The following is a 12,543-nucleotide window of genomic DNA, read 5'->3' on the forward strand; positions in this document are numbered from 1 at the left end:
AATTTTGGAAATATTCAATATTTTTTCTTCCATTACTGTATCTTGTACAATAATGAAAATTGGTATATGTGAAACTCTGTCCTTCTGCTATATGAAAAAATATTTTTACGATTTAATTTTTTTTTTTTTTTTTTTTTTTTTTCAAAATTAAAAATGGTGGTAGTTCACTGTACAATGATGAAGTGTTTCCCTCATAACTAAAAAACTATCCAACATTCTGTGATGAAATTTTTTGTGTGTATTTAATGCATGTCAGATCTACAATATGGTGCAAAATCACTTCTCTACCTTTGATAGATTGTCTGATAAAAAATAAAATCATTTAAAAGAATGGTCAAATATCAGTATTTTCTTCTAACACAAAATAAAAAAAAAATTATTTATTAAGAATTGTAGTTGAAACAGCATGATATTGTAAACATGAGTTTCAGCAATAAAATAAAAAAGAGAGAACATGAAAAAGTTAACAAGTTTATGAGGGAAATGCTTCATGATTGCACACTGAACTGCCACCATTTTGAATTTTGAAAAAAAAAAAAAGAAAACAGAATTTTTTTTATTGTAAAAATATTTTTTTCATTTGGCAGAAGGACAGTGTTTTACACATACCAATTTTCATTATTGCACAAGATATAGCAATGGAGGAAAAAAATGTTGAATATTTCCAAAAAATTTACTGCTGTAAGCTGTACCTAACTTCTTAAGATACATTAAATCTTGCTAGCTAATGTAAAAAAATATATATCAATAACCATAATATACTTTGTACTAAACAGTAATGCGATAAATTCAGCTTATAAAAATGTATACTTTTCACTAGAAATCAGTAATTTTATTGGATAATTCAGTAGCACAAAAATATTTCAATTGTTTTTTAATCTAAATCCCAAGTAATAAAATAACAATAAAATAAGCTCCTAATTATTAATTCAATGTGTTTTTGGAATTGCACAAAACTATGGTAATAATATGGCATGGTGTGCATATGACGTTCTCTCAAATTAGGTGCATTTTTTTGTAGTGATAAACATCACACCTTGAGGTGCGACCTCATCCTGTCCTGTATTGGCATTCTGAAAACCTGGTAACCCTGTAACAAATACATTGCACGAAAATGTAATAATTTATTCTTCTCATATCACTTACCAGGAAGAACATACGTTGCTGATAACCTTTTCGGGAATGCTTGAGAAGGCATCCTTGTCTTATGAATTCTCTGTCAGACTGCACAAGATTGTCGAAACCATTCAGATCACGCTGCAGTTCACAAAGTGCCACAAAGTTCTCCTGAAATGACATAAAAGCAAAACATCTATTTCAGTCTTTCTGTAAGTTTTAGTAATTTAAAAAAACGCGTTTAAGTACTTAAATAATGTACTTACTGAGCGTTGTAGAACAATAGGAACATTGCGAGACGTTTCCATCAGCTTGTTTTTGGCAGCCACACAATCTTCATAATCTTGGTGATCTTTTCCATAATGCTTTATAAGTCCTAAATAAACCAAATAAATTACTTGATTATACACTGAGGCAATATATTAAAATTATTTTATTAGATTTTATTAGTAACAAGAAGAGACTATTGTGCTAAATTTTTGGGTTTATGTACCATATTAATGGCGTAGTTCTAAAAGTATGTATGTAAATATACAATCGAATGTCTAAAAATAACTTTTTGTAATACATTGTATCGGAATGAAGTAAAACTATCTACTAACACGTGTATTTATTCTAATACCTCTATAGCAGTAGCCTCCAAATTCCTACTTGCAATTACGCCCCTAAAGTTACGGAAATGAATTCAAGATGTCATGTATTGAATACACTCTACCTCACCCACCCTCATCTTTGCTGTTTTCAATGTTGCTATGCAGAAAGAGAGCAGTGGTGTGTCATTTGAATTCTTCGAGTGTTTCATAATATCTTCCAAGCATGGGAATAATTTAGAAAACGTAGATTTAAGGATGAATGTGAAGAAAAAGATTATTTTATGTTAACGGGAAGAATGTTAGATGTTTAATCTGTTCTAAGATTCTTAAAAATCTCTTACAATATAACATGTGACGACATTATTTCGACTTTTTTTTTTTTTGTGTGTGTGTGTGTGTGTGTGTGTGTGTGTGTGCTATATTTTGTAAATTTGTAGTATTTTCTGTATTGCAGTTTGACTCCTGGTTGAGTGTTAGGGAAGGCCATATGACCTTAACTCTGCCAGGTTAAATAAACAATTATTATTATTATTATTATTAATTATTATTATTATTACTTGTCTTTAAAAAGACTATCATACAATTTCAGGTAAGTTAGACATGATTTAACTTAATTTACTTTGAAGAAATAGATAATTTTTTTTTTTTTTTTGTAGGTTATTTTACGACGCTTTATCAACATCTTAGGAATACACGTAATTCCATTAAACTAAATGTGTCTAAATTGTCATGAGTTTTCACTGTGTACTGCATATTTTGACACTATAATTACAATATATATTCATATTTATACAGGGTGAAAGAGATATAACTGCATTAATTTTAAGAACAGAATCTTTAGGTTGTAAGTTAGTCACACATACTGTCCAGAAGATTCTCGTAGTGCAGAAGACGCTGAAGAGGTTTCAGGATAAATGCAGTCAGGGGCAAGTAGCAAACTTTCTGCATTTCAAAATCACGATAAAGTTGCTCAAACTTGTGGTTCAAGCGGAATGCAGAGTCTAGTTTCTCCAGAACTACGAAATGTCTTGTGAGGTATTTCTCGTATAACTGTAAAAGAAAAAAGTCGTACAAACATTTGAACTTTCATATTTCAATACAAACTTAGCATGAACTCTATTGCATATCTCATTGCAATTGTTATCAACAGGACTAGAATTTTGGTGATTTTGTATCCTTGAAAACATTGCTCCAAGATCATATCACTACTGTCTGTAGTTTACTGTTGCCTGTTGGGATTGCGAGTTGCTGTTGTACTGTTGCCCAGTTTCTCGAACATGAGCTATCGATCCTATAATTCTATCGAATGGATAACTAAGGTTTTTGCATTTCTCAGACATGAGATTGTCCTATCGGTTCAACAAGTTGTCTGCTAACTTATAGGTCTGTCACCGAGGGGTTATCCATTCTTAACTTGCAGGTACATGGACATGATAAACATTCTAAAATGGTCTAACGAATGTTGTATACCTCTACTATTACAAAACTTATTGCAACTGTATGTTGTTTAAGGGTTGAAATATAAAGGGTCATTCACGAGCATTTACCGTCCCTTATGGAGCTTATTTCCGAAGACATTCTGAGCAAGAAATGTCATATAAACATTTGTCTTAATCTCAATATTTTCAAAATTACACATACTCTTTGACTCTACATTACACCACACGAACACACCTTCACAGGAAACGAAACAAGAGGCGCCAAGACCAACAACGACCAGTTCTGAGGATGACCCATAAAATGTCGAAACATGTAAACAAGGTACGTTAGAATTTAACACAAGAAAGTCTTATCATACATATTCCGAGGTGATACAGTGTGTGTGTGTGTGTGTGTGTGTGTGTGTGTGTGTGTGTGTGTGTGTGTGTGTGTGTGTATCTAATGCTCTGGATTTAACAATGAAGTCATCATCCTTCTTGCTTCCCAATATTTTGATGGAAGGTCCACAAATGTCCTAAGAGTTTCACAATTAGCCAGGTGCTCCATCTCCATGTCCTCTTCTCTGCTGCACAGTAAGCATTTAGGTGAATTCAGTACTCCAATACGATGGAGGTGTTTACTGAGGCAATCATGACCAGTCATCAATCTAAACATGGCCACGGCAGATTTTCGAAGTAGATCAGGAATTAGTTTTGGATCTTTGAATGATTCTTTCGATTTTGAATTTTGTTGTTTTGCCTGTTCGCTGTAACTTATTCTTTTCATGACTCGCTTTATTGATTCATATGGGAACTTAAAATTTGTTTTTAAGTTGATATAAAGTTCCTTTCTTTGCTAACATATCTGCTTTCTCGTTACTGTTCAGTCCAGTGATACAGTGTTAAAAGTTGTGTAATCAAGATGTATAACTAATAAATAATTGACAGATCGTAAGTTAGAGGCTGCGATGTTCAAGAAACACGACAAAGATTTAACAAATCAACAACTTTAACAAATCAACAGTAACCTAATGGATATCTCAGTGTTCGAGAAACCGAGCATATGTATATTATTTCGTGGTAATTGGGGTCCAATCTGGCATTCGCATTTATTTAACTGAAAATTAGTTATATTTAGTAGAGGAAAACCACAGAAAAAAATCGACCAGATTGATCAGTAATGGAAATCGAACCCAGAACCTCCTGAATGCGAGTCCAGTGTGTTACCACTGAGCCATTTTGCTCGGTTTTTGTAGTCTTATGAGACATTATTATGCAGGAATATCTGTCCACAAGCAGAGAACTTCTTGAGGCAAGGAAAAACTGGCCAGATTCATTCTCAATTAAGAATGGAGTTATTTCATATGCCGTAAATCTCCGACGTGGAATTTATAACATTATTTCCTGTCCAAAGAAAGCCGTGCTAACAGCTTTGTCATCTCTTAACCATCATTTTGAGGTGGGTATGATTCCACTTACTTGCAATACACCCATATTCTTAAGCAGCACATCTCCAATACGTCGATAGTCTCCATTGAGATGTGCATTGCTACGGCCTTCCCATGTAGCAAGACGAGTTTCCACGTCACGCAGGAATCCACAGTGATACTCGAGAATCGGTTCAACTAGCGAGAACAAAGGCATCAAAGCTGTGTCTGGCATTTCTCCCTCCTCTTTGCTTACTTCGTCTCGGAACCACTGAAAACACAAAAAATCAACAAGTCACCATATTACAATACATTTTAACATAATATTATGATTATGGCTTTCAAATAATCTAAATCAGCAATTGCCAACTGGCGGCCCACAGGGTGGAGTGGCTGTCTTCAGACTAGTAAATGGACTTGACAGCTTGGCAGTGCAACTGTTCAGAATCACATCACCAAAATGTGTTCTCTGCAGAGAAGATTCAACTATGAACTAGCAACACATACTAAACTGCAAAGCTATCAACATTTCAAATAAAAGTGTTAATAACATCACAAATGATCACTGGCATATTAGAAAAGAAATGCAGAAAATCCTATGTTTTGAGCATTTGATTAGTTTTTAGTTATACAGTGACACAAATAAGTAGCCCACCTCCCATATACATATATCATTGTGATTAGGATAGGCTAAAACGTTATTTTTAGTTCACTGGTGAAGCAGATATAACTTATTTTCGATCATGATAATTTTCAAACTCTTTCATCTATTGGAAGGATAAGAGATTTAATTGATACAAACTGAACTCTAAAGCTAAAAAAAAATCCATTGATTAAAGTTCACGTTAACACTTTGTTTGTTAAAAACATAAAATTACTTAGTCATACGTTAAAAAGTGTTAAAATTTTAAAAAAAGGTATATACCTTCGACAGACGGCCCGTTTCGACGTTATGTCACATCTTCTTCAGTGTCTCCTGAACTACTGGTGATCTTGAATTCTGCGATGTGCATTTGTCGGTTATAGGGGTGGGGGTGTGTTGCTCTTATGGTGGGGGCTGGTTGTTTGTGTGTTATGACGTATCATGACGTCAAATAATGTGTAGGTATTGAACTGTAATTGTGTGTTAAGTATATATTGTGGGTATGTTATTGTATGTTTATATATTTCGTATTGTTCTAGGATGTTTAAAATGCAATAGTTGCCCACATTTTTACATAGGACAAACAGGAAGCTCCTTTCACACAAGATATAATGAACATATTAAAGCTATAACCAAACCCTACATCACATCAAATTATGCAGACCACATTATCAACAATAATCATGACTACAATAATATAGAAACAGATATGGAAATTTTACACATCACACCAAAAAGTTCACAGTTAAACATCCTAGAACAATACGAAATATATAAACATACAATAACATACCCACAACATATACTTAACACACAATTACAGTTCAATACCTACATATTATTTGACGTCATGATACGTCATAACACACAAACAACCAGCCCCCACCATAAGAGCAACACACCCCCACCCCTATAACCGACAAATGCACATCGCAGAATTCAAGATCACCAGTAGTTCAGGAGACACTGAAGAAGACGTGACATAACGTCGAAACGGGCCGTCTATCGAAGGTATATACCTTTTTTAAAATTGTAACACTTTTTAACGTATGACTAAGTAATTTTATGCTTTAAAAAAAAATACTTCTCTATTCATACTTTCTTGACATTTTTTGGAAATTACTTACCAAATTGATCACCTCCAAATCTTTCTTATAAGTTCGCTCTGTCATTAAGATCTCCTTTGCAATGAAGTATGCTCTGTCAGTTGGGTACCTCTGCAAATTGTAATGAAAAGACACAACAAGATATTTGCATCATAAAAGAACATTTGAATAAGCAACGCTCAGGCATATAAAAGTCACACTACCTGTCACACTAAATGTTTACATTCCAGTATTATTTAATGATAAAAGTTTAATGCTGTGACTAAACTAACCTTTCTTCGCATATCAACTTCTCCTTCGTTGGTAGTGGCAACCTTTGGTATCGAAGGTTCATCATTGACTGTCTTCAGTGGAGACACATCAGGCGTTCGAATATCGTTCTCTGCACTGTTCAAAGTTATTAAAGACATTACAATCAGAAAACAAGTCTTTAATTATAGCACATAACCAAGACTATTAGTACCTTGACACCTTTTCTATTCTGCAGTGTTCATTATATAGACGAATCACACAGCAAATATTTCTTTAAACTGAATATCTGAGCAGGAGAATTTTATTACAACACTTGACTGATGATGACCAGTTAGCAGCAGCTAATACAGACTCCAAATAGTTTTATGTTAACTGAACGAAATACTGTCTGATCCATTTGTGAATATAAAATAAAATCGCTATAAAAATTATATCAGGAGTGATACAAAATTTATTTCAGTTTCAATATGATATTAAAATACAGAGGTTTGGGATTAGTTAGAGCATCATGGGAAACGTTCTTGCAACACTGCAACATCTGCATCACTTTAATATTAAATGAAAATCCTTATGTAAATAGTATGCGACTTAATTTTTCCTATATTAAAAGTATTTATTTCAGTCACTGACTTCACAGCATATGTTTAAGGTATTAAACCTTTGCATTACATGTTTAAAGGACGTATGAACGTTTTCGTTGGACTACGCCAACATCATCAGATACGACGTACATTTCAGCAATATCAATAATCTCTACATAATCTCTACACATACAATACATATTTAGTGACATGCAAAATAAAACATACTAAAAACGAACATGGTTATGATACACACTGACATTCTTGTATGACTGCCCTTATTGTTTATTAGTTAAAATACACGTGTAAGTTGCAAAATATATATATGTTTGCAAGTCTTCACACATGGAATAATGAAGTAACATGATGTAAAAGGAATAAAAAATAAAATATAAAACTAAGGTAATTATATATTATGAATGTGAAGAGTTGCAAATTACAGTATTTGATTACATTTATTATATTCATATTTCTGTTACCCAGTAACGCACATATTTCAACCATTCAGAACGTGTGTATCATGATGTGTGTCTTGTAATTCTTCCTGTCAACATCTAAGTCTCCCTTGTCCAGTTGAACTTCGTAAATCTGTGACTAGGAAATTAAGAGAGGAATTAAGAAATACAGAATTCGAATCTTGGAAAGTAATGCCTGGAAGAGGCAGAGGTGTAGAATTGTACAGCCAAGTACCTAAAGCCAACGCCTGGATTTTTAATAAGTCTGGACTATCTACATCTGAATGGGTAACCTGCCTCAAAATGAATGCCAATTTAGCAGCAGTTAGAGGAGTACCTGGTCGCTGACTGAAACCCTTGCCCATGTCCAAGGTCAGTGTAACAGAGGTTTAGTCCTCCGAAATGCCAGACATCATCATGTTCGATCCTTAATTGCAACTGCTTTGAAAAAAAAAAGTCTTGGACAGTAGAAGATGAAGTCTTTTGCCTTGCTACTAATGGCTCCTCTAGACGTATTGACATCATAGCGTATTCCCAGACTACCAAGAAAGGTCCTACCATAAGGATTGAAACAGGGAGGATGTCAATCAAGAAAAGATCAACATTTATCTGCCAACAGTTGATTACTTCAAAGCAAAATACCAGCTTGAAAACATTGAGGTGATTGGTCTTCTTATTGGAGCTCGTGGTGTGATTCCCAAGTTCTCTGAAAGCTTCAGGAAGACTTTTGAACTACCACAGACACTTACTACTGACATCATAACTTCAGTTTTGAAAAGCTCTTGCCAAATTCTGAGTCATCATATTCATTCTGTTTAATTTCTTTTTCTTCACTTTATAATTCATATATGTTTATTTTAATTTTCTGTCATCAAATTTATGTAAACATTTAATATTGTAAAATTCATGTAGGAAAGTATACTGAGTCCTTCTGGGCTACCTCCAATGGGAGGCAGTTAACAATTTAAAATTTTACGAACAAAAGAAATCAGATTAGCACTTAGCAACAACTGAATAAACAAAATGTGGTTTACTGCAAGGCAACGAGTTAAATATATGTTTTGTTTTACAAAATTTGAGAGCGTAACATCAGTTCATTGACATTCTCACTATGAGTATGGTGTTAGGAGAGATCTGAAATTACAAGCTGATATGGTAATGTTATGTTATCCTACGTTTAAACAAGTGAATCTGTTGATATGCCACACACTGATGGCAGTATGCTGCAGTGTTGCTATGACAGCCAAGTTCCAAAAATAGTCTTAGACAACTGTCAGCAGAGATGGCTATCAATCAATCAATATTCCCATCATTCCTAGGTGGAACATAGGGCTCTCAGAAAGCTTCTCCATCTGACTCTATTCCTGGCCAACACCTTAATCTCACTCTATGTCTTCCCCATCGTTTTTGCTTCTGTGAGAACAGTTCGTTTCCATGTTATCTTGGGTCTGCCAATTCCTCTGCTGCCCTGCGGATTCCAATCCAATGCCTTCCTGGCAGGTCAACTGGATGTTGGCGAAGTGTATGTCCCAGCCATCCCCACTTCCTATGCCGAATTTCAAATTCAACTGGTTTTTGTTTAGTTTTTAACCATAGGTTTTCGTTGGATATCTGGACCGGCCAGAATATTTTTAATATGTTTCTCAAACATCTATTAATAAAAACTTGTAGTTGATTGATAATAGTTTTAGTTATTTTCCAGGTTTCACAGCCATATAAAAGCACGGATTTTACATTAGAGATGGCTATGCCATACACAAATTATCAATGTTATCCAAAACTCTACCCCTACTGCATGAAATGTGTTTAGGCATTACGCTATGTGGATCTCCAGAAACAGATCATATTTGCTTTTCATATCACAGCTACAACAGAAGACTAACACAGGCATATAATTTCGTGATTTGTGAATCATCTGACATCAACTGGTGTAATTTCATCATTTGTGAATCATCTGACATCAACTGGTATAATTTCGTGATTTGTGAATCATCTGACATCAACTGGTGTAATTTCGTGATTTGTGAATCATCTGATATCAACTGGTGTAATTTCGTGATTTGTGAATCATTTGACATTAACTGGTGCAATCAAGTTGCGCCAATTCGTGAGCTCCAAATTCTACAGACATGATGTCACCAGATTTCTCTGTTTGGGGTTGTATGAAGAATGATGTCTACACAGTGATACAGTAATATTGACGATCTCAAAGTAAAGATTGTTCTTCTTTTATCATTCACAAGATACTAGATCACACATGGGAGGTATTAACCTCATGATATGAATTGTGTTGTGTGCACAATGGTGGGCATGATGAGGTCTAATGTGGTAAAAACTTTCATCCTTCTGGAATGTATTTACAGATTACTGAAAAATAAATAATAATCATTCTTATGTTAAAGAATTGTATTTTATATCCTCCCAAACGGATCGCTCTGTACCTTTTGTTCAAAATGACTGCTTCTATGATCTCCCAGAATATTAACCTTTTCTTCTGGGGCGCACTGTATATATTGTTATTGTTTAGTCAACTGTCCGAAGACAGGTCTGAACCTCACAAGTGATAACAACAAGGCACCACTTATGAGACAACTAGGCCAGGAGATAATGGGGTGGCGGCCAGTTCCTTTTCCCCTTCAATGCATACATCACTGACTAGTAACATATTACACTAATCAGACTTCAGATGCATACAAACAATTGTTCTTCCTCTGACATATATCATCAAGTGAGATGTATTGCCTGATAATATAATATACTGTATATGTACATATTAGCCAGAACCTCAATCAGAGGCAACTGTATATGTAACAGTAAATAAATAATGTAAGTCTAATTATTAGTTATAACAAAACGGAAACTTTCCTAAAACGTAAATTATTTCTGGTCCCAAGCACTTCCGGTTTAGACAGGTTTTGCTGTATACTTATCAAGAACTACAGGCTTAAATATTCTTAAAATTTAAATTTTTAGTGCGTGTACTGAAATATCAGCACAGAAGTATAAAAAAACAGTCAATCTTGTATAAAACGGAAATTTCCCAAAAACGTGAATTATTTCAGGTCTCAAGCACTTCCGGTTTAGACAGGTTTTGCTGTATATCTATCAAGAACCACAGGCTTAAAGATTCTTAAAATTTAAATTTTTAGTGCGTGTACTGAAATAGCAGCACAGAAGTATACAAAAAAATCAGTCAACCTTGTATAGAATGGAAACTTCTCTAAAACATAAATTATTTCTGGTCCCAAGCACTTCCGGTTTGGACAGGTTTTGCTGTATACTTATCAAGAATTACAGGCTTAAAGATTCTTAAAAATTTAAATTTTTAGTGCGTGTACTGAAATAGTAGCACAGAAGTATAAAAAAATCAGTCAACCTTGTATAAAACGGAAACTTCTCTAAAACATAAATTATTTCTGGTCCCAAGCACTTACGGTTTAGACAGGTTTTGCTGTATACCTATCAAGAACTACAGGCTTAAAGATTCTTAAAATTAATATTTTTAGTGCGTGTACTAAAATAACAGCATAGAATTATAAAAAAATCAGTCAACCTTGTATAAAACGGAAACGTCCCTAAAACGTAAATTATTTCTGGTTCCAAGCACTTCGGGTTTAGACAGGTTTTGCTGTATACTTATCAAGCACTACAGGCTTAAAGATTCTTAAAATTAATATTTTTAGTGCGTGTACTAAAATAACAGCATAGAAGTATAAAAAAAAAATCAGTCAACCTTGTATAAAACGGAAACTTCTCTAAAACATAAATTATTTCTGGTCCCAAGCACTTACGGTTTAGACAGGTTTTGCTGTATATCTATCAAGAACTACAGGCTTAAAGATTCTTAAAATTAATATTTTTAGTGCGTGTACTAAAATAACAGCATAGAAGTATAAAAAAAAATCAGTCAACCTTGTATAAAACGGAAACTTCCCTAAAACGTAAATTATTTCTGGTTCCAAGCACTTCCGGTTTAGACAGGTTTTGCTGTATACCTTGTATTACTGCAAATTGTATCAGCTTCTTTTGTTTCTGGCTAAGTGGAAGAGAAGGCCTGAAGGCCTTAACTTCGCCAGAATAAATAAAAAAAAATATATTATTATCAAGAACTACAGGCTTAAAAGGTTTCCATAACACTGAATTCCATTCACATAAAATTAAAATGATGACAGGTTTTTACCTTCTATTTTTAAATCCTAGACAAAATAATGCCCATATTAATAAGGTCATATGCATATAGAAGAGTTTATATGTAAATACCTACTTGTGATTAGCTGCAATGCCATTATGATTGGGTGTGGATGTTGCGTGGAACATGTTGTTATCTTGGAGTTTTGACTGAGGTGTTCCGCTAATGCTGTCTACCGTGTCGACACCTACAAATACAGAAGATACTGTTACCATGATGTAACTGTACATTATGATTGAAAATCTTATATTCTGTATCAAGAAATACCAAATACTGTAACGAAACGTGTTCATATTCATACACAAATGTACTTTTATTGTCTACTATACCTGAAAGTGACTACTTAAAGAAATCAATTTGTAGTAACACAACATTCTAAAATAAATAAACTGAATAAATGAACAGTACGAAGGTCTGCACGTAAGAATTTGATGTTTTAAACCATATGTTGCGATTTATGTAGGACATTTCAGAACTAACGTAAGTTGTAAGTTTTATTTCGTATCACCTGAAACCTGGAAGGGTAGCCAATTCTGATGGGCATGTTATGCTTGGACCTTGACAATCCAAAATTTCATATTAATATACAGGTCCACTTGTTTGTCGTATGACATCTTGTAATATAATGAAGAAACAAAGATACCAACTTTTGACAAATGATAATGATGAAACACAACTTTATTATTTATGTACAGTATTTGGAATATCTTGCGTGAATTTGTCAAGAAATAAAATAATTATGAAACCTTTTGCTAAACTATAT

At 33.8% G+C, this 12,543-nt stretch overlaps 1 protein-coding gene across 1 annotated transcript in view; it reads right to left on the reverse strand.

The window, feature by feature from the left end:
• Cdep (Chondrocyte-derived ezrin-like domain containing protein) overlaps positions 1-12,543 on the reverse strand; it is a 464,715-nt gene that overhangs the window by 22,555 nt on the left and 429,617 nt on the right. Inside the window, exons 12-18 of the mRNA XM_069846189.1 lie at positions 11,856-11,967; positions 6,576-6,690; positions 6,325-6,414; positions 4,607-4,825; positions 2,573-2,759; positions 1,383-1,492; positions 1,147-1,287 (exon numbers count right to left, since the gene is read on the reverse strand). Of these exons, the coding sequence (XP_069702290.1) occupies positions 1,147-1,287; positions 1,383-1,492; positions 2,573-2,759; positions 4,607-4,825; positions 6,325-6,414; positions 6,576-6,690; positions 11,856-11,967 (974 nt within the window). The remainder of the gene's footprint in view (positions 1-1,146; positions 1,288-1,382; positions 1,493-2,572; positions 2,760-4,606; positions 4,826-6,324; positions 6,415-6,575; positions 6,691-11,855; positions 11,968-12,543) is intronic.

This window comes from Periplaneta americana, chromosome 14 (genome assembly GCF_040183065.1).
Source record: "Periplaneta americana isolate PAMFEO1 chromosome 14, P.americana_PAMFEO1_priV1, whole genome shotgun sequence".
Lineage (NCBI taxonomy): Eukaryota > Metazoa > Arthropoda > Insecta > Blattodea > Blattidae > Periplaneta > Periplaneta americana.